Below are 27,331 nucleotides of genomic sequence, written 5' to 3' on the forward strand. Positions count from 1 at the left end.
CCAAGAGGATGGTGCCATACTCTTTTTGGTTGTTCCCAGTGACAAGACAAGGAGTGATGACTAAACTAAAACACCAGAAGCTCCACCTCAACAGGAGGAAGAACTTCTTTCCATTGAGGGTGGCAGAGCACTGGATCAGGCTGCCTAGGGAGTTCACAGAGTCTCCCTCTCTGGAAACATTCCAATCCCACCTGGATGTGCTCCCGTGTCACCTGCTCCAGGTATCCCTGCCTTGGCAGGCTGAACCAGATGATCTTCAGAAATCCCTTCCAACCCTAAAAATTCTGTGACTCTATGATCACCCCTGCTGAGATAAGGTATCTCCTGTCCTTTTAGATGGCATTTCCTTACTGCTGTGAGAATAGTTCTTTGTGGAAGAATAGTTATAGTCTTTCAGCACCTCTCTGTTTCCAAATTCTATTGCACTGCAGGCTTCTATGGATTAAGTTTGTCCTCAGGATAGTCCTGAAATAGTGACTTAAAATTGCATTGCACCCTAGTTTCAGGACCTGAACTGACTGATGACCTGAATTTTTTTTTTTACACAGTTTAGTTTTGTTTACTTATGAGAACAAGGTTTTACCCACTTGATCTGCATTAAGATATTTATTAAGAGAATCTTTATTGGTCAATGTAGATGTATCACATCAGTGAATACAGTAGTAAAGAACATGTCTGTGACTAAAGTTTATTCTAACTTTGGAAGTTAAATCCTGCCAGTAGAAATTTCAGTTTACGTGAGGGTACTCAGTTTAATATTTTGATTTCCAGCAGTAGGATGTGAGAAAATACAATTAAATAACACAAATTATTGAATTTGGGGCTTGTACTGAAAAAAGATACCAGAGCCATTGTTGAGGATGTGAAACCAATAGTTCTGGAAGATGGCTTGCTCATATGTTTTGAAGGTAAAGTGTTTACACTGGTGCTCTATGAGTGCAGTTATCCAACATCCTGATTATTTTTCACCCATGTATTAATGGGAAAGGATCTAGTGAAATAAGAATGATAGAAAACCCCACAGAGCTTGATGTCGTGAACTAAATTATAACATTTCTCAGGATCCACTTCCTGTCTCCTTGACTAAAGATACTTAAAGGAACCAAATTCTAATTCAAAAAAACAAGTGACTTTGGATATATGAGATGACATAATAATTTTTTTAAAAAATCCTATTAAACAGTTCTATTAATTGACTTCTGCATTGCAGTGCTAAACTGTAGTCAAACCAAACTGATGGGAGAGTGATGTTTTTCCTGTATAGTGATTCCTGGGCTTTTAAGAAAAGTGGTTCATTTGAGGAAATTGCCATGAAATGAACAAAACCAGAAATTTAAAACACGGCAAATAAGAAAAAAAGGTAACTCTAATCACAACTTCAGTGTGTAATAGTTCCTCTGGGCTAGTTTCCCATGCTTAATGTACCTTTAAGTAGATTTAATCATACTCCATAGCAAGAGTATCTACACCTGGATTTATTCAAGAATATTTACAGTTATGTTTAAAATTCATATCTTGTTTTTCTTTAATGAAAATTAATTTTCAAACATAGTGAAACCCTGATACTAGAGTTATGAAGCTATTTCATGTTCTTGGAATGTAAGGGATCTGAAATCAGTAAGGCTGACCCCTTTTAATGATACAGTGAAACTGTATGACAAAGAAATATATCAGTAGTGCTTAGCTAGCAGGATGAAAAAGAAAAAAATCTGTGTCAATTGCTGTGTAGCAGTTAAGTGCATTTTCTGTAATCATCTAGAAAAATAGGAGCAGCTACTACACAGATTGTTCCATCATTTTCATCTGCACTAAGTACCCAGTAGGTGTGAATTCCTCCTGCTTTGATTTGACGGAGGCTAATTTTACCCTTGGAAAGGTTACTTGAAGAGACACGGCAGTGTGGAAGCCGTGAAGTGGAGCCATAGCAATATAAAGTTCACACCGTGCTGGCAAAGCATCCTGCTACATCATCAGTCTTCATTTTAGACTTAACTTAGTTAGATTCTGGCCTCCATGGCTTTTTCCAGAGCTCTTGTCCTCTGATGATTAGATATATTCTGTTCCCCTGTAAAAATTTATTCATGGCCATTTATTCTTGACAGCTCCAATTTAAAAAGCTGTTCTTACTCTTTGATGTTGACCTCAGTGGTCAGGCCTTTCAGCTGCCCAGTATTAAGCTGTGAGCCCAGATAAGGGACTTAGTTAACCACTCCTGCATTTAGTAGTAGGCTGCTACACTCCTATTACCTGCTGCCTAATTAAATTAGTTCTTTGCACTTTCCCTTGCAAAATTAGAGCTCAGCTTTGCTTCTGTTTTGCCCATGAAAGTGGTCTGTGTAAAGGGGTACATTCTTTGGCTTCTAGTCCCAGTGGGCTGGTGGCTGTGCACTTGTTGTAACAGACAAGCAACAATTAATTTCCAGATTCTACTACACAAAGGTATTTTTCATATAAAACATGAGACACTTCATCTAGCGTGGCAAAAGCTTGTATTCCTTTCTTTTTGTTACCTGATGACAGTTGAGCCTGACTAATTATCTTGATTTACATAATAATTTGAGCAGCCAAGTATTTTTTCCCTCCATAGCAATGACAAAATGTTCATTTTGTTATGTTTGTGAAACATGGATTGAGATTTTTTTAAATTTCATTTTTAAAAATATCTAGGGGATTTGGGTGTTAAACTGCCATTAATTTATTTTGAAAAGTAGTCCAAGTTGCTCTAGGCATTTTTCAAAATAAGCACACGGGATAAAAAGATGGTTTAGCAAGTAGAAATGATACTAGGAAGGCATATGTAAGAGACAGGTGTGGTAATGAGGGTCACATGCACATTCCTGTCATTTTTATTTTCAGGAAAGAAAAACTAGTATCAAAATGTGTGGAACAGTTTGGGGTTGGTTTTTTTTCTTTTTTTTTTTTGTTTAGTTTGGTTGGGTTGTTTTTTTTTTTCATCAATTTTCTAAGGTAAGAATAAAGAGAATTCTTAGGAATTTAAATTAACAGGTTTGATCTGGTATTTCTCTAAAGCCTAGAGATGTACAAAGCAGCTGTTGCCTTAATCTTCAGTCAGGTTTGTCAGAGTGGCTGAGGACCCACAAGCTGTATTAGAGCATGGCCATCCACTGGAATGGCTCATGTTGGGACAGCTGATGGCATTGCAAACCTCAGATTTCTGCTGCCTAACAGGCTTTTGCTAAGACCTGCTATGGGTGAGGAGATGCTTCTTGACCAGCTCTCACAATGCAGATTAGAAGAGGAGAGTCATTAAAGAATAACAAAATTTTATCAGCTGTCCCAATGTAAGGCATCCAAGAGCCAGGGCCAGAATAGCACTTAGGAGGTCTTGCAGAAGTAGCTTGCCTGAGAGCAAAGGTTATTAAGATGTCAGTGTCAATGAGATATGAAATTGCAATTACACAGTGCATCTTTCTGGTCATTTTCCCCTCTTTCTGCATTAAAAAGCACCTTCATTAGGAATTATCCTCAAACTATTTAGTAATTTAGCCAGAGCAGCAAGGGTTTGATAGTTATAGAACTGTTGTGCCTGGTGCTACGGATTATTCTAAAAATGTTTTATGAAGAAAGAGGCTCCATTATTTGTTTGACTTTTTGTATGATCGAAACCCTTATAGAGACCTTGAGTTAAACAGCTCCTACCACGTTTTTTTAAAGATTGCTATTTTTATAAACCAGCTTTGAGTCCCTTGTAATTTCTAGCCTCTATTCTGTCTGCTGCTGTTAATAGCGTGAGTGTGTCTGTGTGTGTGTTTTGAAACAAATTACTTGAAAGTCTATTTCTACCTAACTGCTAGTGTTTACCCACTTAACAATGAATCCAGACCCATCCCCTCCCCCTGCAGATGCTTTAATCCTTATCTTGCCCTAGTTACCCTGCAGATTGCTTTCATCTTTAGCTGTGCTACTCCTAATGCTTATCCCTTAAGCCTGGCTTTTGACTTTTGCAATGGCACTTGGTGTATACGTGTCCTGGCAGGTGCATGAGTACAGCCATATATTTTAGGAGGTCATAGTGTGTGTGTGTGGTGCTGCACAGTAATAGAGCTGAACTATTTCTTGCTGCTTGATTAGTCCCAGTGTCGTACCTCTTCAGTCATTAATTATTTGCAGCACTGTCATCGCTGGAGTGACATCTGATGAGATGTCTGGTCATTTTAAGTTGAAAAGTGCTTTCACCTTCTGGATCCCAAATGGTTGTATCACTGTCAGATCTACTAAAACTAGGTTTATACATTCAAAACAGAATTGTCAGCTCCATTAGCCCAGTTTATTCCCCAGAGCTGTGGAGGAGCATGGATTAATCAGTATTAATCAGGTAGGACTGATGAGTAGTTTTGATGATAAGACTTAATGAGACTGGTGAATTCAGGTTAGTTTAATTCCTTTACATTCCAGCCATTCCATCCATCTGAAGAGGAATATCCATGCACAAGTTTAATGTAGTTTAAGTAAGCCCTCTAAATTATACCTTTTGTTGATGGAGATTAGTTTTCATATACAATTTGTTTACAGAACACCATTCATATACTAAATACAAGTTAATTTACTAAATTTTAAAACGATAGATGAGAAAATTTGTCTCTGTCAGATTGTGTGCTTAGTTTAATGCTGGGAGAGATTTTTATCTACTTTTCTATCTATATAGCCTACCTTTTTAATTAAAAAATATCTGAAACTAATTTAATTTTAATTAATAATATTAACACTTAAAATATTAGTATTCCTTGTATTTGTAGAAGTATTCTGTCATGAAGATGCATTAGGATTTGGTGCAAGCTTTTAGAATAAAGCCTTTCCTAGGGTTTCTCTTTTATTTGTGGGCTCATAAATAACTATATTATGCAAAAGGAGTGAATTGGAGAACATGACAGGACCAGAGTTGATTAAATTTCCTTCAGAGTCTTATTGTCATCTTAATATGAAATCCTTGGTTATTTGGAATGCTAATGATGACATTTAAAATCTGATGTAGTTCTTAAAAGATTCACAGTATTAAAGAAACCCCAAACAAACAAACCAACTACAACAACAAAAAAAAAAGGCAAAAGAGCATCATCTGCCCACCAAAACAAAACCCAGAACTTCTAGACCATTTGTTTGCTGAAGAAAATATTCCCTGTGAAATTACAGTGGATTTTTAGAGACGTTATTTTTTTTGTTTGCTCTTTGGTGTAGGTTTTTCATTTTGTTGTAAGTAACCAAAGCCACAGAGCATACCTGTATTTACTAAAGGGGAAGGTGTTTTGGTGTTTTTTGGGTTTTACTCACAAAATGTCAGGAACTACAAGGGTATTTTTGGTGGAAGGAATCTCAGGAGTTCTGTCAAGATGTCCTTTCTTAAATGAAGGGGCCACTAAAGGCTGTGTCTCACCATCTGATATCCCTAAATGGCAGATTAAATCCAGCTACTGGAGCTGCTGCATTGAAGCTGATTTGTCTGCCTTATTCCTCTGCACTGCTGTAAATGTCTTCCATCTGAGTGGATGCTCACTTTTTTGTGTTGGGTTCATGCAGGATAGTAGGATAAGCCACTGATTAAGGAACACCAATTAATTACATTAAATAACTATGGCTGTACTACTGGACTCAGGTTTTCAGCAACCTAAGCTTTGCAGTTCCATCCTGACAGAGTTTTTTTTTTTTTATTCTATCTTTTTATTAGGTGTAAGCTGCTGTATTAAAATTACTGGGACTATTCATGCTGTTTGATTGTATGATTTTGCTTTTTAATGGCTTACTGGCAGAGTACTTTGCAGGCAGTTTGTCGTGCCCTGAAAGGTAATTCACTGCTCCCTTTCAGGATCTCTGCACTGCTGTTTGTATTGAGTAGTTACCCCATTGAAGAGCTTCACTGAAATCATTGTGGCTGCTGACTGTTTGGTGCCCTGACTGTACAGAAATGAAACTAATCTTTAAAAGTTGTGGTTTAACATGAAAAAATCCTGTGCATCTAATCACATTATCCCTGATGAGTTTAAACTCGTTTGGAACTTACTTGAGTTCATACAAAGATGTGTTGAACTTCAAATTTACAGGTGTAAAATGAAGGGTAGTGGCCTGCAAAACCTAAATAATTTGAGCTGCACACTTTGCAATTTGGTTCCTCATAGAAAAAGTAAAAGACATGCATCTTCAGGTTTAAATAAAGAAATCAAGACATTAACTGTTAGAAAGTTGCTGCTCAAGATATATAGTCTCTTCTGGTGCATTTTTAAAGCATATTTGCTTCCTTGTAAGAGAAGGAATAAACAGTGCTCTAACTTCCCACCAGTTTGCTTGATACAGAAGTACCAAAATGTGACACCTCTACAAGTGTCTAAGTCTCTATAAGTGCTAAGGAAAAAGTTCACTTCTTTCCTTTAGATCTAAATTTAGATCTAAATTTCTGAATTTATGAGAGAAGTTTAATTTGGACTGACTGATTTATTATTTTTTTTTGAGCATTGCATGCAGTGTTCTGCTGGGGATTACTTCTTCTCTTACAACTGCTTTCTTCCAGTTGACTGTTCTTGTTATCCACACTAAATTGTTTTGGAGACTACCTATAGCACGGCCTCTCTTGCTCTTCTGCTGCCTCTTAGTCCATAATTGGCTTCATTTTCCTGCCTTTCTGAAAGCTTCCTGCTGCTTTATTCCCTTAGTCATTGCCCTGCTGCATTACTGGTAAATGTTGTCATGACTCCTGTCTCTTGCAGCTTTGGAGATATGTTGTCCTTTACACTGACTGCATTTGTTGAGCTGATGGATCATGGGATTGTATCGTGGGATACATTCTCTGTGGCATTCATTAAAAAGGTAAATTTGGAATCAATGCTATCTGTTCTATATCAGTTTAAATATTTGAGGTGAGTTGTATTTGGGGTTTTTTTTTTTTCTTCTTTTTTTTCCCCTGGTACATTATTTAGGTCATTGGTCAAAAAAGGTACATGAAAATGGGATTAAAGTGCTGTGTCAAAATATAAATGTTTTTAGCTGCAGGATCTGGTTCAGCTTCTGTGGAAATCAGTTGGAGTGAATTGGGATCAAGACAGTATTAGGCTTGTTACATTAGAAATTAATGCATTGCTTATTCAATTACATTGTGACTTCCCTGTGCAGATAAAATACAGTTAAAGCAAAAGATTAGCATTTTGATGCAATGTAAACTGAGTAATGCCATATTTCTAGGAAAAAAATCCCAGCACTGAAATGTTTCCTCTTGGGTATTGGAAGAAGAGAAATGAATTAGTTTACAGTTTGAAATTAGGATGATACCTATTAAGCTGATCAAGCTGAACTTTTCCCCTCTGAATCTTGCAGTTGAGGTATGTGGTTTCGAAACAGATCTGTCCACTTTAAAGTATCCTTCTCTATTTACCTGTTGAAGACGTACAAAAGCAGCAGAAACATGGTAGTACTCTTTAGGTACAGAGATTTAGAAGACTTCAGAAAAAGGTTTTGTTAGTGATTTAGCACTTTTCATTCACTGGAGAAGAAAAACCCCAAAACCATATAATTCTTCTTTACAAATAATTTTCAAACCCGATTGAATTTCTCATAATTTTAAGTGCATTTGTACAGGCTCAAAATATATCAGTTACTTCACTAAAATAATATCTGAAGCAGTAATGAGATGAATGTAACCCGTGGCAAAGAAACCTTCATTTTAGCAGAGTGTGTCAGAGCAAGGACTTTAAATTTAGTTAGAAAATTGTTACCATCGAAGGAAAGTAGAAATTGACTTTTGTTGCCAAAAGTGAAAGAAGGCTCAACTGTGAAAAAAAAATTAGGTTTTTTAGATACTAAACCACAATTTGGGTCATTAAAGATGCTGGATGCATTTTTAACAATAATAAAGAAAATATATAACTGATCTGAGTTTTGGTCTGGTTTTTAATTTTTTTTCCAGTCTCACAGTTGAGATAGGTTGTGATGACAATTGTTGTTGTCTTCTAATGGCAAAGAAAATTCTATAACTGCTTTTAAATGACTGCAGGAGATACAAAATCAAGTCCAGAATGCCTTACTTTCTAGGGGAGCCTACTATGGAGCATATGAAGAAACTTGCTAGAATTAGTTTAGAGCATCTACTTTGTTATTGGCTCAAAACAAACATCTTTGTCCAGCTTTATCAACATCTTTTGCTCTGTGGATTGTATTGTGACAATAGAAGAAATTGTTGTGTTCCCCCTGTTAATGGCTCATCTCTTCTGTCAGGCACTCCTATAGGTTTCCTGGGATAATTCAAAAACAAACAAAACAAAAAAACCCCCAACAAAACAAAACAAAAAAAACCCCAAACCAACAAAGAAACAGAAAAACCAATGACCCCCCCACCAAAAAAAAAACCCACTCAAAAAAACCCTCAACCAAAAAGACACCTTTGGACCATGTCTCATCTCTGTAGCAGAAATCTACAACTTCATCCTCACTTGCTCCTCTGACGTTGGCTTTGACAGGTCTCTTGAGGTCCTTGATGGGTTTGCTCAAGTGACTGACAGGATGGATAAGGGACCTGATAAGTTTCTGCTGAGGGGGAACTTGCAATCAAGAGCTTCTGCCTTTGGAAGCTGTCTTTCATATTAAATGACAGCTGAACTTGAATGGGGTTCAATTAGTCTGAATTTTTTCTTGAGCAGTTTTTTAACTTAAAAATGTAGAAGCTGAAGGAGATGTTTAGAGGAATGTCTGATTACTTCTAAGGAATAACAGCTTGGTGTTGGATGCAGATTGTCTCTCATCCTTTGGGTACCTAAAGACTGTTATTCCAACTGCAGCAAGTAAGATTGACACTTTCAATAACTTTGTTCCTTATTTTAAGGGAAAATAGCATCATGTGGAAAAATTTCCTTATGATCTGCAGAGTTCTCTCAAGACCTTTTATTTGTTTTTGATGATATATAGCTCATTTCCAGATTCCATAGTTGCTTAAAGGATTTGGATTCCAAGTTCTTATAAAAAGTTGCCATGATTGTTTATCAAAATTATCTTGGTTCTGGCCAGGACGGGGTTAATTTTTGCAGCACCCAGGAGTGGGCACAGCTCGGATGCAGAGGTTATTCTATACCAGCTCACATCATTTTCTGGGGACAGGGGAAGGGGGTCCCTTGGGTAGCGTGGCAGTGGTTCAGATATTCCCAGTTTCCACGCTGCAAGCATTCACGTGTGAATTGTTCACCTCTCTCATGCACCCTGTTATTGAAAGGGTTGCTGTTACTGTTCTTTTTCTTACTTCATTGCGGTTTCCAGTAGATTGTCCTTATCTCTAGCCATGATGTTTACCTTTAGGGCCTTCAATTCTCCTCAGGCCAGCCACGGGAAGTAGGGGGAGGGAACAAGTGACGCATTGTTTGGTGTGTTTCAGTGGGAGCATTAAACTGGGAAATACCATTCCTAAACCATGACAAAAATGCACTACACAAATTTGATACTTCCATCTTTAGTTCCTGCAAGACGAGTAATAAAGTTTGTAGTATTTTGTTTGAGATATTTTAAAAAAGTCTTTAAAAGTTACTTATAGAATTGCTGTTTCATAAGTGTATGATGCAGAGCCTTAATGTTGACAATTTTTTCCTTACCTTCTAAAATACATTGTGCAGGAAAACAGGGTGGCAGCCAGAAAAATGCTTCTGTATATCACAGCTGTCAGTTGTTTTTTCTGTAGTCAGCTGCAGCTCTAGTTCCTTACTTTCAAATTATATGCACCCTTTAAAATATTACTGTGCTTTAAATCTTAACAGAGGCCAACAACTTGGACAGGTTTTTCTGTACATTTCTGACAATAGGAAAGTGCAGGCAAATAACTCATGAATAATGAAAATCTGATCTGTTTCCTTCACTGTTTTTCCCCTATGTGTTTTTTTTTTCTGGTGCAGTTTGAAATAAAGAAAAAAAGAATAATAATAATAATAAATTGTTGTTGTTATATAACAACTTTATTTTAACTTTTATTTTATTTATTTATTTTATTTTAAAATAAATAATTCTATTTTAAAATAAATTTTATTTATTTTAAATTTTGAATTCTCTCTTGTGCCTTAAGTGATGCTGAGCAAGGAGGACGATGTAGTTTTAGTTTTATAGGTTTGTCATCTACCCTCAGTTTACATATTTAGCTCCTATTTCTAAAGAACATGAATGTGCAAATTCACAGTCTGATTCCTAATTTTCCTTGAAACTGATAGGAAGTTAAGCACCCAGACTCTTCTTTTGCATGTGGCTATATATGTCCCAAGCAAACTATTCAGATTTTAAGGTTACAGGTATTTTGCTGAAGAAAAATTTTATCCTTAATGAGACACACCCACGTGGCAGGTTTTCACTTGGAAGTGCAAAGCAATCAGGTTTTTTCTTTCTGGAAAAGATAAAGTATTTCCCTCAGCTTGCATTATGTTAATCATCAGAATTTTTGATAAATGAACACAGGATTATTTTTGGATGTTGAAAGCCCTCTCTGTGTGTGGTGCTTAATAAACAGAAAACAGCAAATAACACAAATTTGAACTGCTGTTGATTATTTTCTCTTCTCAAGAAGGACCTCTTTTTTTTCCACATCCAGAAATTCAAGGGTGGGAATAGAATTTCTTTTTAATGCAGTTTTGTTCTCCATGGAACTTGTATGACTTATTTTTCAAGGTAGACAAGCCTATTATTTCTGGCCAGACTTCATGCTTCAGCAAGGTGGTTATGAATACACACAGCTTGACATGCAAGTTACCCACCCAGCAGATGTTTTGCACCTGTGTTCAATGTGATATGTCTTTTTAAACACACAAGACAGCTTTCTACCTTGTGTTTGTGTTTATGGTTAAAAGATGTTATGGCCCAAGGTCAGGAGAATAAATGAAGTTAAGGCAGCTTTTCCTAGACGGAGGTTCCAGTTATCTATACTGTTAAATTTCTGCAGGTCCCTGATATGAAAATATTATATCCCAGTGAAGCATTAACTGCACTTGAAGGAGCTGCTGCACCAAGAATAGTTCAAATATGTCAGGGCTCCTAAAGAGGTGACAGAAATCTGGAAATTCAGGGGACAATTCTGGACACACTGGCTGCACAAGCAATGCATGGGTGCCTGAAGGCTGAAGCATCCAGGGGTCACTTGGTTTAATGTATGAGCAGTGCAGAGTTGCTCTGTGCATACACTGTCCCTGTCGTGGGCCCTGTGGAGATCTGGCAGCTCTGGCTGTGATGCATCAAAACACATCTGGATTACCATTAAGAGAGGTGGGGTAGCACAGTGCTTCTGACATGCAGATTGTTGCTCTAAACAGCATATTGTGCTTTGTATGCTATTGTAAATATTATTTGGCTCAGGCCTTGCTGGGAGAAGACATTGAGAGTCCAAAATAGAAAAAGGCTAATTGAGTTGCTTCTCTCCTCCTGCTTTCTATTCATTCGTGGCTTTACAGATTCATACAGGTTCTTTACAGAAAGTGAAGCAAATGTATATTCTCTAAATTGAGTTTCATTTAGTGTAGGATGTTCCTGCTGTGGTAATGAAAACCAAGTAGCAGAGCAAACAGCAGCACTGTAAACGATATGTAAAAGAAAAATATGTCCCTCTTTCCTTGTCTCCAGCCAAAGCTGGGTGTTTTTCTCCTTCAGTACTACTTAAAATGTCACAAGTACAAAACAATACCGTTGTCCGTGTGTCAGCATTTTAACGTGACTTTTTCAGGCAGCTAGACAGCTTTTCCAAGCATAAGGCAGGCCTTTCTTCCTCCTAAAAGGAAACAACTCTTAGGTCTCAACAAGCATCCAGAACTGGAAACAGTATGACTATAGTAGTGGCTTGTAGCAGGAGGACTGAAGAGACAGGTGAAATTTTTTGGAAGGAACATATCAGACTTGAGACAGGGCCACCATAGCCTGTTACTTGGCTGTAGAGAGCGAGTAACTGTGGTCACACTACACTTTTGCCTGTGCCTTCTTGGGTGCCTTTAATTTTGTCTGTGCTGGTGTTGGTGTATTTGAAGAAAACTCATGCCAGTTCTTACTTCCTGCATCAGTAGAAGGCAGGTTTCTTCCTGAGAAGCTGCGTGCGTGGGCTGGGCAGCATGCGGGAGAGCGCGTGTTGCCACGTCTTACTGCACAGCTGTGTTGGCTCTGCAGATGAGCGTGCAGCTTGTCATCATTACACTGCAAGATAGCAGAGGGCAAACTTGGTTTTAATTGATGTGCCATTTGCTTGTGGCAGCTTGCAGGAAAAGGGAAGGTTATTAATGGAAAGCTGGACTCCAGACAGAGCTGTGGAACCAGTTGTCCTGATCATCAACAGAATTTTAGTTTATAACCTGGAAAGAGCTTTCAGCATTATTGGTAGCAGCAAGCAGAAGAAAAAGGCATGTTTTTCTAGATTGTGTTTTGCCAGAAAGCTAGGTTATAAGTTTCTCTTTTGAAATGTTTGCCTTAAGCCTAGATATTTTTTTTGGAGAAAATTGGCTGCACAGATTTTTTTCTGGAGAAAATGAAAACTAGTTTCCTTGTTTTTTCCAAAGTTTTCTACACACACACACAAAAAAAAATTGTTTAATTTTTTAATGCTGATTTCTCATGTTTGTAATGTAATCATGAAATACAAGTTTCAGTCGTGTGAATGCAGACAATAACTTTGGTGACTTGTGCCAGCTGTAGAACCTGTGCCACTGTGTTCTTTGATGATATATGCTGTGCCTGGTTGATCATTTTCAGGTATCCACTGATAACTGGCATGTGGACCAGACTACTTTTTATCCTAATGCCTTTCTGAACCACATCAACCAAAGGTTCTTACCTTTCTGTTTCCATGACAAGATGCGAATTCTCTGAATGATTGTATTTGTAGATAGCAAGCTACGTGAACAAATTTGCCTCGGACATCTCTATTTTGCAACGGTCGCTGGCAATCCTGGAATCAATGGTGCTCAACAGCCATGACCTGTACCAGAAAGTAGCACAGGAGATCACAATTGGGCAGCTAATCCCACATCTGCAGGGGTGAGTGTCTTTGACTACTGCTTAATATGTGGATATTTTTTCCCCCCAAAAAATACCACAATATTTGGAGAAAAAACAGTGGTATAAAGACCAGCAACCACCTTTGTGATTCCTGCCTCCACTACAAGTGACTGCATAAATGGTAACAATCTTTCTGGAGTTGTTTGGTCATTAAGTTTTCTTTAACTTTGTTTCATTTGTCTTTCTATAAGCTACCTATGTAGCTTAGTATATAGTTTATATAGTTAGAAAAAACAGTGGTATAAAGACCAGCAACCACCTTTGTGATTCCTGCCTCCACTACAAGTGACTGCATAAATGGTAACAATCTTTCTGGAGTTGTTTGGTCATTAAGTTTTCTTTAACTTTGTTTCATTTGTCTTTCTATAAGCTACCTATGTAGCTTAGTATATAGTTTATATAGTTAGTATCTACTTCATAGTTGGAAGTGGGGAATGAAGAGAAGACCACCCTGTGATAATGAAATGTTTAATGCCATTAGCATACAGATGGGGCTGTTTTGCTTGCCAGACTCTGAGAAGTGTGTGAGACAAAAATTGCTTAACTTTTGCTGAATGTATATTTGAAAAGGGAAGGGCTTTTTCTTAAATAGTAATGTGAAGTGCTTAAATGGATGGAAACTGCCTCTTGTAGCATAGAGTAACAAACTGTGCATAGTTATGCTTGTCTCCCACCTGGGACATTTTCAGTGCACCTGAAAAGAAGAAAGTGAAACCTGAAAAGTGAACCAACAGGTTCACTTCCAGAAGCCTTTAAGGAAGATTCGTCTTTTTATCTCCAGACCTTGGGTACCTGATGGAAACAGGTTGTCATACTCTTGCCATGATCAGTGAAGGGTCAAAGGCAGTTCAAGGGGCAGTTCATTCCATCTTTTTTTAATTCCAAGTCTCCCTTTGGGACATCATCTCTCTCTCAATAATGAGGACAGCCTGGTTATGACCAACCTTGGTTACCTAACTTACATGGTTAACATGAAGGGCAAACAACTCCTCCACTTCTACCTGCAGAAATGCAGCTGGGAGATCACTTTCTACAGCTCATGTGCATTTGTGTTCTTCTCTCACATTTACAACATTGTTCCAAACAGGACAGACCAAGAAATCCAGACGTACACCATTGCAGTAATAAATGCACTCTTCCTTAAAGCACCAGATGACAAGAGGCAGGTAAGTTGATGGGGGCTGTATACCTATGCAGCTATGGGAGAAAAATTGTCTCACAGTCATACCTGCAGCTGTCCCAGCCACACTTTTCCTGCAGTTAATTCAAACTGAAACTCATTCTGTTGTTTTGTGCTGGGATATAATTCATTTTAATGGAGCTACCTCCATCTTGCACCAATATTAGGAGGGATTAAGCATACTTCCATGCTTTTGTAGTTCCCTGTGACCTCATATGAACCATATTGACTGTGGCTGACTGTAGTATTTATTGTACTGAACCCTTTGCCAGCACAGCTTGTAAACCCAGGCCATTTTTTGGTAGAATGTTTTCCTCCCAGATTTTTTTTATTAAAAAGTGTGTTTCTTTTGCAAACAAAAATATCTTGCCATGTAAGCATTTCATGACTTTTAAAGTGTGCTATTTTAAGTTAACTTTAGTGCCAGATATCAGGAAAGATTTCAAGATTGCTACTTGATGTTAAATGGGGATGGAATGTGAAGTGTTATGAAATAGTGAAGTTTTATCCGTGTTTATGAAGTTGCTAGCCTGTGTCAAAACAGATTTAGTCATTTATTTATTTAACATTTCTGTCACCAGGAACAGTGATGATAATTCTTGTGGTGACATAATGTTACTGTCCAGAACAAGTTCACTGAGAGCTGCTGATCAGTTCTGACAAGGACTTTCCTTAGATTTATTTCCATTTTTAAATGCTGGAGACTGTTTAAACAAACATCAAAGCCCTAATGAGGGTTTTTGAGGGCGAGTTGGTTGGATTTTTTGTGTTTTGTTTTTTGTTCTTAAAAATATTTTTAACATTGCAAACAGGGAAAAGTATAATCATGGTTTAATTAGGAAAAAAGGCTCTTCCACCCCTTACCCCTCTATTTTTTTCCTTCTTCCTCTAATACAGTCTTCTGTATAGTTACAGAATGCTAAGAAGGCAAGCACTAAGGCTACTACTACAGTTACTAAGGCAAGAAGGCACATAATAACCAAAAATTAGAATAAAAACTTTTCTTTCAATTTTGGCATAAATTTATAATAGATCCTTGTAAAAACCCTAAAGATTTTGTTGTTTGGATTTTGCTATTTACAGTGAATACTTGCTGCTGCGTTTCTGTGAAGAGTATGCCTTCATATTTGAAGTGGAGGAATAATGTCAGATGTAGATAAGACTCTAGTATTAATCAGTGGGCATATGTTCCTTGAGTGACAGTAACACAGTGTATTGCCAGAGAGCAAAACTGTATCTTGCCAACAGTGAAGCCACCTAGTGAGGCTGGCAGTAAGCCAGGCAGACTTCACCTGTACTACCTGCTGCTGTGACATAAAATTGTTAGTCATGGAGTTTATGATCATCAGGAGATAATGATCTGCTTTGGCTTTGAAGGATAATAGCTCTGACACTTGCAGGAATTTTTCCTCAGCCTTTAATAACCCAGAATATGCAGTCAGAATCTGTTCAGCTTCTCTTTATGTCTGTCTTGTGGTTAATTAGTAAACCATACAATAGAGAAGGTAGGTGTCCATTGCCTTCCAAATAGCATTAACAGATGGCACTTACTGAACCCTGTCTTTCTAAGACAATGAGCTGAGGTGATGCAGTCTCATGCAATTATCTGGGGATGGGCACTCAAAAGTTAATGTTCAGCACTCACTACTAATATGGTTAGAAGTGACAAGCTGCACCAAAACTCATATGACTCCAGGAACTTTGGCACCCTCTCTGCTGCTGACTTACAGGCATGATGTGGATGGCTGCTCTGCAATTAAGGAAGGGATTTAAATTGGCACTGCTGTCTGAATTCTTTCCCCTCACTTTTTTTCCCCCTCTCTCTCTGTTTCCGTAATGTAAAAACCAAGTCCAGGATTTTTCTTTTTAATGAGAACTGCCTGGTTGCTTTGCTTCTTCTGCCCCTGTGAAGGACCAAATCATCTAGAGAAACCTATGTTACTATCAAAAAAAGAAAATAGAAAAGTATATTGGGAAAGACGTGAGAGTTTGAGCAGTGAAATGATACTGTGGATGTTTGAAACACTTCTTTCACGTTTGTCTGCATGTTTTGCAGAGATGTTGCTATGGGAAATGAGATGGCAAATTTGGTCAGATAATTCTCATCAGCTAGTACAATACTCATACTAGAAGAGGCAGCTTATTAGCTGCTAATGACTATATAGCCTTTTTGGAGACAAAGTTGATTTTGATGCAGTAATTGGTTTTTTGAATGCTTGTTGCTTCAATCAATTTTAGTCCAGTGACAAAAAACCTCAGTATCTCAATAAAAGCTTTTTAAATGATAGCTATAAAAAAAGAAATAAAAAATTGAAAATCTTCTGAAAAGTAAATAGAATGATTTGCTTTTTATTATTTTCTTTGCATTGAATGCAGAAATACCATCTTATATTCTGTACCTGTTAATCTTTTAGCAGTGGATACATAGTTTGACAAAAATCCAGCCAGTCTGTTCCAAGCAACATTGAAGTATATCATGTGCATGGCACTCCCCCTGCAGCTCAGCTGCACATTTCTGGAGGAGATGAGACCATCTATATCATCCATTCCTTTGCTCTTTTGCTGCTATGTGCAGTTGAAACCTACACAGCCAGAAAAGACTTAAAACCTAAAACTGAGTTTCTCTTTTCTTTGTTCCCTTGGTGTCTTCTTTATCACTCTCACATTCTGTTGCAGCACCCTTTAGGTGGCACAAAGAAAAGAGTTCAACATCTCTGACTGCCTCCCATCTCACAATAAGAATTATTTTCTTTTTCTGGGCAGGTTCTCGCCTAATACTTGCTTTATTTACACTGCTACAGTAGATATGTTTTAGTCATCCATTCTTCATATGTTTAATGTTATAGTCTCAGTTTTTCTGTTCTCTAGGGGATTTTTTTTATATATAAAAGTGACTAGTATGTATTCTACATCAGTCTTCAGCCCTCACAAAGTTCAGCAGGAATGCCCTGCATGTGGAAGCATATCTCTCATACACACACACAGACATATGTACACACACGTCTCTACTGCTGGAAAAGCTCACAGAACTTAAAAATAGGGCATGATTTCATAGGTATGGTTAAGATTAGACTCTTATGCTTGGCAAGTGTAAAATATTCCCTCCTATACATTGTAGGACAGTGGGATCAGCTCTAAATAAAAAAAATAATAAAATATTTCCTCCAATGTAGCAAAAACAGTTGGGATCAGCTGCTTAAGCATTAAAGTAAAAGCATACTCACCTCGATAGTGATTGCAGACAGGTCTAGAAAGACAAGTTAACTTAAAAGCAAAAGAGTGGCCCAGTGTCAGTGTTGCTACTAAAAAAACAGTAGGGGGAGAATTGTCATTTGTTGTAATAAAACAGCACTGATTTCTAGACTGGTTTATTGAATGAAAGTAAGAGCACTTAACTTTAAAGCAGCTGAAATATTAAAGTAAATAAGTAATTTATTTGACATCTTGTTTTAAAGTCCTGGCTGGCTTTCAGTCCATGCTTCCTTCTGTATTGTTTGTGGGGGAAGGTTGTGCTTGAACAAGTGTGTAAATACTCTCTTGAACCCACAGAGGTCTCTTCTGAAGTCTTTCACCACACATTTTGGATCACCAAAGCCCTCAGCTTGTGATGTATTTTTAACTATCTTGGTCTCTCTTCTCATGGTAGATTATTCTGACTTTGTGATCCCCCAAATAATACATACAGTCATAATGCTGATACGCTGCTTCCTTGCATTTATAAGTAACAATGCAGAAATGTAAGCTCTTTTAAGTCAGTGTGTTTCTCTAGCTATGACACTAAAATACCAACTTCTGGCTATTTATTTTAATTTTTTTTTTTAATTTTTTTTTTTTTTTTTGCTAAATCAGGAAATGGCAAACATTTTGGCACAAAAGCAGCTTCGTTCCATCATCTTAACTGTAAGTATATAGTTGTCAAAGTTACTGTTGAGTATGAAAGGTGACTGCATTTTTGGTGATCATAGGTCTTATCTTAACGTACTTTAATTGCCTTTGTACTTTGATATGTTTTGAAGCCTTGCAATATAGAAGATAAGGTTTGAATGGTGGTTGAATGGGTTCAAAAATACTCTTTGAAGGGTCACAGAAATTTTGGTTCCTTCATGAAAATACAGTATTAAATACTCCTGTGTTTTTTGGTTCTTTTGATTTTTCTGTCTTGACTGACACAATTCCTCATGACTTGCACACAAGAAGCATGAATTAAAGCTAATGAAATAGTTAATGAATATAAAATCAAAGACCTGCATCTGTTATCATGAAAATGAGGGATTTTGCGTTTTACATTTGAGTAGATTACATCTTCAATGGAATGAGGTAAAATCTTTTTCTGTAGTAGTGAGTGTAAAATAAACAAAGCAACAAACAAGCCCTCTCACTTTCTCATTTGCTATTATAATTCCACTGATGCATACAAAACCCTCAGAATTTAATGCAGAAGGCATGTTTTTACACTGTTTGGATTCATAAGAAGTTTGGAACAATCATAAGAATAATATTCTTAGGTGTTTATTTATTTCATAAAATGCTTAAGTGCCTTTTGGCAGACAGATTCTTTTATTCTCTGTAACTGTACAACATCAGCTGACACATTCATCTCCCACTTGATGATGCTTTCCTTATGTACTTTGTTGTGGAGAGTCCTGGGTCCATTTCCCATATAAAACTACTTGGTGTTTTTGGCACACCAGGGATTTTTAAATTATCCATCACTTTTCTGTTTGCTTTGTGAATGGGATAACTCTGTATGTATAGGGCAACATATACTAATGTATTTCTAAGCAGTCTTCCTCATAGAGATTGGAGCTGTCTAGTAGAGGTAAGATTGTGGTGTGATGCTGACTCCCTGTTGAGCCCTGTTAATTCACTGTACTCTCTGGCTGTGTTTGCAGCCTGAATACTTTTCTCCTCAGACAGCTACTCAAATATTTTCTTAATATAATCTCATAGAAAAAAAATAAATAAAATACAGAGCTCTAAAGCTATTGGGATGGAATTATTTTTTCTTTGAAGTGGCTTCTCAGCAATGTTTTTTTTGAGCATGCACTGTTTTTCTCAGTGTATGCACAGACCCTACCTAGTGTAAAGTTGTCTCTCCATAAGTTACTTAACACAACATCTGAATCAGTAGTGCTAGTCCTAGTGGTTTGGTTTTCAGGGGTGAGTTTGTATTTGTGTATGGAGGTTTCTGGCTGTTTAGATTTTTTGGGTTTTTTTCATTTCTGGAGTACAGATACACTATTGCATATCAAGAACATTCTTAGAAATGGAAACACCTGACTACACCCTCTGTAATTTTCTGATTCACCAAAAATCTGTCTCTCTTTTTTTACAGCATGTTATCAGGGCACAGAGAGCCATCAATAATGAAATGGCACACCAGCTATATGTTCTGCAAGTGCTTACCTTTAATCTTCTGGAAGACAGAATGATGACAAAAATGGATCCACAAGATCAAGTAAGCATCTGGCATGATCTAGTCTTAGCAGGAAGAAGACAACTCCTAACTGATGTACCTAATGCTCTTCAGGGAAGAAAAAGCCACTTGCTAGGAATATTTACATAAGTCATTCATTTTCTCTCTCTGTGAAGTTGGGTGATGGGTTTTTTAGGTTGTAAGAAGATGCACTGGCTATTTCATTCCTTGTGCAAAAGTACAACAAAATGGCCAGGCAATTCTCCTTAGCATGTAGTTCCATGAAAAGAATTTCCTGTCTTCCTGAGCAGAAAGTCTGAGCTGCTGTCCAGCATTTGTTTCCTTTGTGTCCTTCTCAGAAACAATAGAGATGTATGGTCCTTCCTAAAAGTATCTCTGTAAAATATCTGAATTCAAAACTGAATGTTTGCATGAAAACTATCTGGCATGATAGAGTTGAAGTTAAATTGTGTAACAATAAGCCCCAGTTTTGTTACTGGGAACCTATAAGGTATTTAATTTGTTTATTGCTAGCTGTGTGCAGACATCGACTTTGGTACTGGTCATTGTGCAAGAAATGACACTTCCCTAAGATGTTCCAGAAATTTAAATATAGGGTTGATGAGCCATAGGGGATGATGTGTTTTGTTTCTTTAATTTTTGTGGCCTTCATTTAGGCCCTGTACGAGGAGGAAACTGATTTCATTTTTAAGCTGAAGTCATCTTAAGGCTTACTGATAATTTGTAGAAGAGGAAGTGTGAGAGTGAGATAGCTGTAAACATAAAGAGACATCATGTTGTAGGATTTTATGCTTCCTAAGTTTGAGATGGAAAAATTTCACTCCTGGGAATGTACATGCAATCAATTAGTGCATATCTCCATAGAGAGTGACTAACACAGTGCTGTTAATATTGCTGGTAGGCTGGTTATCGCTTTCCTGAGACACTTCCAGCTGCAGTAATTCCTCTCTTGCCTATTTCTGCGGTAGCAAAAATGGATAGTTACCAAAATGAATGCAGAGTGCTGAGTCATTTTGTGTTCATCCAGCAAGGCGCTTAAGTACCAGTTTAATCACCAGTTAATTTGAAATATGTGTGATCTCTTGACTTCTGTGGTTAAAATTGTGTAATCAGAGGCCTTGCTAACCTGGGTGCTGCTTCTGGAAATCAACACTTAAACACAGTGTGTGGATCTCATAAATGTGAGGACTTTTGAGAGTGGGAACCATGAGGTTATTCTTCCTGACTGCTTCTCCAAGTATGAAGTAGGGAATTTAGACACAAAAACTTTGGGCAGTGGGGAGGAGTATCATGTTTTTAAACCTTTTGAGGTATTGTTTAATTAAGTGAGAGATCAGTTATTTTAGCCATTTTTTTTTAACCTTGTTTTAACATAGGCTCAGCGGGATATCATATTTGAGCTCCGAAGAATTGCATTTGATGCTGAATCTGAACCTAACAACAGCAGTGGCAGTATGGAGAAAAGGAAATCTATGTACACTCGAGACTATAAAAAACTTGGATTTATTGTGAGTATTTTTGTGTGATAGTAAACTGAAAGTGAGTGCATGCATTCATTATAGTACCTCTTTTCATTAGTCTCTTCTCTTACTTGGTCTTCTGTATATTTCCTAAAAGGGAATAACTTTCCTCCCCTTCCCCAGGAATCCTGCTAACTCCAAGTGACAGCTTTAGCAGAAGCCAGAGTGCTGGAATGGATGCTATAAACCCTTTACAAGGGATAGGCAAATAAGTAAAGGAAGTGGGGTAGCCATGTATGTAAGGGAGTGTTTTGACTGCCCAGAGCTTACTAAATACTTACTGACGATAGGATTGTTTATGGGTAAGGACCAGGAGGAAGGTCAATGAGGCAGATTTCATGGTGGGAATATGTTATAAACCACCCAATCAGGATAAAGAAGCAGGCAAAATATTCCACAAGCATCTGGGAGGAGTTTCAAGATCCATAACACTTGTTCTCATGGAGCACTTTGAACTTACCATCTGTCAGCTGGAAATATGATACAGCAGAGAGGAAACATTCCAGGAGATTCCTGGAGTGTGTGGAGGATAATTGAGGCCAACTGTATGAGGTTAAGTAAGGCAAAGTGCTGGGTCCTGCAACTCCATGCAATGATCTGTACCTGAGGAAGTGTGTCTGGAAAGCTGCTCACAGGAAAAGAACCTGGGGGTGTTGGCCAGCAGCTGTCTGAACACGAGCCAGTGTATGCCCAGATGGCCAAGAAGGCAAACAGCATCCTGGCCTGGATCAGCAATAGTGTGGCCAGCAGGACCAGGGCAGAGATTGTACCCCTGTACTTGGCACTGGTGAGGCCACACCTCGAGTCCTGTGTTCAGTAAGAAAGATACTGAGGTGCTAGAATTTGTCCAAAGAAGGGCAAAAAAGCAGGTGAAGGGTGTGGAGCAGCTGAAATAGCTGGGGGAGTTCAGCCTAGGGAAAAGCAGGCTCAAGGGAGACCTCATTACTCCCTACCTGGAAGGAGTGTTGTAGCCATATGGGGTGGTCAGTCTCTTCTCCCAAGTAACAAGTTACAAGACAAGTCAGTTTTAGATTGGATATTACATAAAATTTCTTCATGGAAAGGCTTGTCAAGCATTGGAACAGGCTGCCCAAGGAAGTGGTTGAGTCCTGGGCTCTGGAGGTGTTTAAGAGACATGTAGATGTGGCTCTTAGGGACATAGGTTAGTGATGATCATGGCACAGTTGGACTCAATGATCTCAAAGGTCTTTTCCAACTAAACTGTTCTATGATTCTAGTAGGAAGAAATAAATACCTGAAGTTTAAGCATGTAGTTTTTCATGACATGCCACCATTAGAATCAAACTTTTAAAGATATCTTGGATGAACAGGCATTGCCTAATGGATCTGTGACAGCCCTGTAAAGTCACTGTAGTTTGTTAGTCCAATAATATGGACTTATGAGCACAATAAGTCTGAGGTATGACTCTGTGGTATTCACTTATAGGGCCTTGTGTTTTGTTTGCTTGAAGCCCTTCAATCTGTGAATAGGGGATGCAGCATCTCTTCTACCCTGACTTAATCAGATGAATTGGAGTTCTGGGCTTGCCTAAAACCCTGTTGGGGAGCAGAACATGATCCACCTAACTGTTGCACACATTTATATTAACTAATAATGTGTATTTTTCCCCCTCTGGAAACAGAGTGTGCACATGTACAGTGAATGAATGTCTTGATTTATTGTTTACTCTAGGTCAGTATGCAGTTTTCTTTCTCCTTAGGTAAAACAATATGCTTCATATCTCCTGTGATTCATTACTGTCCTGTTGTTCTAGCAAATGTACACTGAATATTGTACAGTAGCCAGAGTTACAGAGAGACATTTCAGCACTTTTGGTGCAAACTGGAGCTTGCTGTGCAGTCTGAGTGCTCTGCCCAGCTCTGTGGCATAGGGCTCAATTCTCCCAAAACCACAAGGGAACTGGGTAGAGCTTTTCTGTGTTCTGACAGCTGTTTTCATTACTGATGAATGAGGAAAAAATTACAACTGGATCAGTGCTGTTGTATCTGTAAGGAGTAATTAAGTAAATGGAAGGGAAGGGAGGAACTTGGCGTTTTGGGGTTGCAAGCATGATAGCAAAACTAGTGTTTGAAGGAGCTTTTGAAGCTCAGTGTGAGGTTTGCTTTTTTTGTTGACTCATCCCTCAGCTTCATTAATCCCATTTGAGCTGTTCACTGGGAAGCCTACTGAAAACACTGGCAGTTGTCAAGGGTAACTGCAGCATGTTTATTGTTTGATTATGATAGCCTTTCAAAAGGGGAAGAGGAGCAAAGTTTAGGAGGGATTAGGAACTGGGATTAAAGCAGTGAAGAAAATGTAGGGAAGCATAGTGGGAGATAGGAAACAATGTGTGAAAGTAAGCTGTGAAAGAAGCACCAGAGCAAGACCCCTAATGGGAGGCATGTTATTCTATTAGCAGTATGATGAGGTAATGCAAAGTATAAATAATAAAAGTGCAATTAATAAAAATGTCAACAGTGAACTGGAAGGAGAGTTATTCTACTTTTGTACAGAAGCTTTACTTTGAGCTAAGAGTCCAAGTGACACTGCAGGTACAACTTTTTTTAACAGCTGAAGAAGAGTATTACTCTCCCCACAGGACTGGGAAGGAGAGCAGGATCTCTTGTGAAATCTGGCTGTTTATCCCCAGCTTCATGCATGGGCAGTGTTCAGACTCCCAGCTGTCTTCACCCCATCTGCTTCTTTTCAATAAAGTATCTTCAGTTCTTTCATCAGCTGCAGGTAGAGGGTTACATTAAAAACTGATCATGATCTGAACAATGTGGGGTTTGTCTCCCTTCTGCTTCAGCTGTGTGGCACAAGAAACCTACCAAACAAGAGTCTGACTTCGAATGCTGTCTTCATTCCACTGGTGCTGATGGTCAGGAAACCAATTTCTTGAGCTGATTAAATATTCATTTCAAGCGAGAGAGTAAAACCATGTCTGACTATTAAGTTGTTCCTGGACTGCTTGCTCTCCTTCTGTATGGGAAATGCAAGAATTCTGTTTATTTTTCTCAGCCACATCAAAAAGCCTTGCCCCACTACAAAAAGACAAAGTCCAGACATGGTTTCAGAAGCTTACAATGTAATTTGTAAAACTGCATAGTTAGAAACCTACATTCAGCTAAAGCAACCACAGGACCTCACCAGATGGTTATGATGACCAACTAAAGAGATTTTCAGATGAAATTGTTGTGAGATTTATTAAAATGCTGATGAATGCAACAAAAATGACCCAGTTAGGAGATCTGGATTACACTCCATCCTATTGAATTATTTATTATTTTCTGAGTCAATTGCAGATTAAATAGTCTGAATACTTCCCCTTGTATTTGAGTAAGTTTAATTCCCATAACTGAGGTGGGAAATAATTTCAAAAAGTTCATAATCCTATATTTTTATCATAGTTCTTTAAAGAGCACTAACGTCACTGAGAAGTTGTAATAAATGTGTTTATTTATAGGCAGCATTGAACAAATGATAAGAAACTTAACATTGGAAAAAACAGCTCCAATCATCTCATCTTAGAACAGTGTTTCTCAAGTTTTCAGTGTGTAGAGCTTCTGAGGATTTTTGTTTGTTTTGTTCTGGTTTTCTTCAATTAAATAGAAATGGTTTGTATAAATGCAAAAAGCCAACACAGAAAGTGAGAGATTTCATCGTTTTGCTGTGCTGTACTAAAATTTGCTATTTTGGCAAAATAAAATGTGGATTCATGAAGGAGATATGAAATCAGTAAGGAACTGTCCAGATTGTGACAATTTAAAGGGAAATTGAGAGTGGTGGGATGTTCTTTAAAAGACACACATTGGATTGACTTTCAGGATATTAGTGGTGGTGGCAAAAGGAAGTTAACATATGCTGAAAAAAATCTTCTGATGAAACAAATATGAGAGACAGTGATGAAAGAATCACCATGCCATTCAGAAACAAAAAATAATGTAATTTTATGCAGTCATACAAAGAGCATTGGTGTTCATTTAGGTCCCCTGGCAAGAATTCCATCTGCAGGCAAGTATCTTGTCTGTAGGAAAAGGTAAGAGAAATTGTGTGGTGTAACCACACACAAAAAAAAGTTGAATATTAAGCTAGGATTAATCTGGGAAGATATTTTCAGAACATATGAACTGTTGAGGCCATTTTCTGCATTTCTTAGACATCATCTGGAATGCTATATAATAATGCAGTAAAGTCTGCAGTGACTTGTAGACTAATTGAATGCAGGTTGTGAGCAGAGGGTGAGGCTTGTAATGATGAGGGAGATGCCTTACAAGAGTTGACTTTAAAAGGTTGCCTTTTTAGCCAGTCAGCCTGAACGTTGTGGAAATCTCAAGTGTGTGTGCCAGTCCTGAGAGGCAGGAAGCCATGTGTAAGAGAAAAGGCAACTATGGCAATTCATTTATAGGAGAGATTTTTAATTGGAATGATGGGGACAAAATTTCCCACAACTTTAAAGATGGGGGTCAATTAATTATGAAAATGTTTATATATTTCACAGTGGTGTGTCCAGAAAACAAAGCACGTGAGGACTCTGAAAGAAAAAAATGCCAACAGCCAAGGTTGCGTAGGGCAGTTTGAAGTAAGACATGAATAATTAGATGGATGACTTAAATGGCTACATAGTTGATTTTTTAGCCATTGCAAAAACACTCTAATTTGAGGAGAAGCAGCACCAGCACAGATAATTTGGAGGATTTGTCCAAAAAGTCTTGGAAAGAAGGTTCAAAATTAGTTGAGAGTTAGCTAAAGAATGCCTTAGGCAATATATAGACCTGAGGATCTTCTGAGATTTCTTTCAGATTTGTATTTTTTTTTTTTTCTCTTCATGTCCCAAATGAACATCTACTTTGTTTTATCTTAAGCTACTTACCTTTAAACTACTTTATCTTAAGTCTTTTATCTTTTTCAAAAATCCCTTGTTGTACAGCATGGTATCCAAGGAGCACTTTGAAGATAAGAGCTAACAGTTTTCTCATAGGTTCTTCTGTGGTGCTTCTCATTGTCTTTTGGAATAGTTCATTAGCTGACTGTCCATGGTAACCTCCTTGACATCATGACACATTCCCCAGATGAACTCCCTTGACTCTGCTGAAAGGAGGTTATTGGGAAAATAATTTGCAATAATGTAATTAACACCTTGTAATCATTGCCTGCAAGAGGGGCAAACTCAAATGACTCCAGCCTTTAATTGCTGTCCTCTTCAACCTACCTAGTAGAGCTCTGGTGTGTGTAATTTCCTCGTGCTCACTTTTCCTCCTCCCTCATTTTCATGACATCTGTGTCCCACCCCTGCCCTGGGATTTGAGAGTGAAGGATTAAGTCTAAGCTTTGGAAAATCCTGGGGGAAAGGTGTTGTTTTAGTGTTGGTTTTCACTTTTCAAATCTGCTTTAATTGGCAGCAAATTGAATTGACTTTACAGAAGTCAATGTTTTGCCCACAATGGAACAGTCTCCCTGTCCTTATCTTGGCCAGCGAGTTTTCCATGTTTTTCCCACCCTTGCTCTGTTGAAGAGGGAAGTAGGAGAGCAGTTGGGTGGGTGCATGGCTGCTGGCCAAGGCTGACACATCACACCTCCATTCTGTATTTTGCTAACTCTGCCTTTACGCTGCTTCTGGGTTTATTCACTGAACTTTGGTAGTTTGGAGGCTCCCTGTGCAGTGCAATCATGCCTTGCTTTCCAACTTTATAGCTTCTCTGATCTTTCTCTCTCAGTTTCTTTCCCTAGTCTTTGGTTCCTACTCCCCTTGGGCTCCTTTTTCCATTTTGATATCCAGCTGGATCTCCTTCCAGCATGTCTGATCACTCATATTCATTAATTCATTCATTCATTCATACATTCATTCATTCATTCATTCATTCATTCATTCATACATTCATTCTCCCTGAATTTCCACTTTTATACATCCTCTCTGCCTCCTTCTAAGGTGGTTTTCCTCTGGATTTTCCCTAGTCTGCCTCTCTCCTCTTCTTCCTCTCACCCTGTTTGTTCTTCCATCAGTATGAAGCCTGCTCAGCCATTACAAACTTTTGCACCAAAAGTTGTCAGGACTTCCTAAAGACAGGCACAAATTTCATTTTTCCTGTGTTTTATTTTCAGAAATGGATGGATTAAGTTTAGACACATGGATCAAATATTAATCTCTGCCTCAGTGTGAAAATTTCACTTGCCTAATAAGTGCTGCCCAAGAT

General features: G+C 38.0%; 1 protein-coding gene across 4 annotated transcripts in view; it reads left to right on the forward strand.

Annotated features, from left to right (window-relative positions):
- Nucleotides 1–27,331, forward strand: part of ELMO1 (engulfment and cell motility 1) — a 302,673-nt gene that overhangs the window by 99,121 nt on the left and 176,221 nt on the right. For all 4 annotated transcript variants that reach the window (XM_088054072.1, XM_014248665.2, XM_005519061.3 and 1 more), the window contains 6 exons: nucleotides 6,717–6,816; nucleotides 12,827–12,978; nucleotides 14,087–14,165; nucleotides 18,029–18,079; nucleotides 19,515–19,637; nucleotides 20,993–21,124. In XM_088054072.1, the coding sequence (XP_087910198.1) occupies nucleotides 6,717–6,816; nucleotides 12,827–12,978; nucleotides 14,087–14,165; nucleotides 18,029–18,079; nucleotides 19,515–19,637; nucleotides 20,993–21,124 (637 nt within the window). The remainder of the gene's footprint in view (nucleotides 1–6,716; nucleotides 6,817–12,826; nucleotides 12,979–14,086; nucleotides 14,166–18,028; nucleotides 18,080–19,514; nucleotides 19,638–20,992; nucleotides 21,125–27,331) is intronic.

Source organism: Pseudopodoces humilis, chromosome 1 (assembly GCF_049639895.1).
Source record: "Pseudopodoces humilis isolate 2021_Gansu_Grassland_sample_001 chromosome 1, ASM4963989v1, whole genome shotgun sequence".
Taxonomy (NCBI): Eukaryota; Metazoa; Chordata; class Aves; order Passeriformes; family Paridae; genus Pseudopodoces; species Pseudopodoces humilis.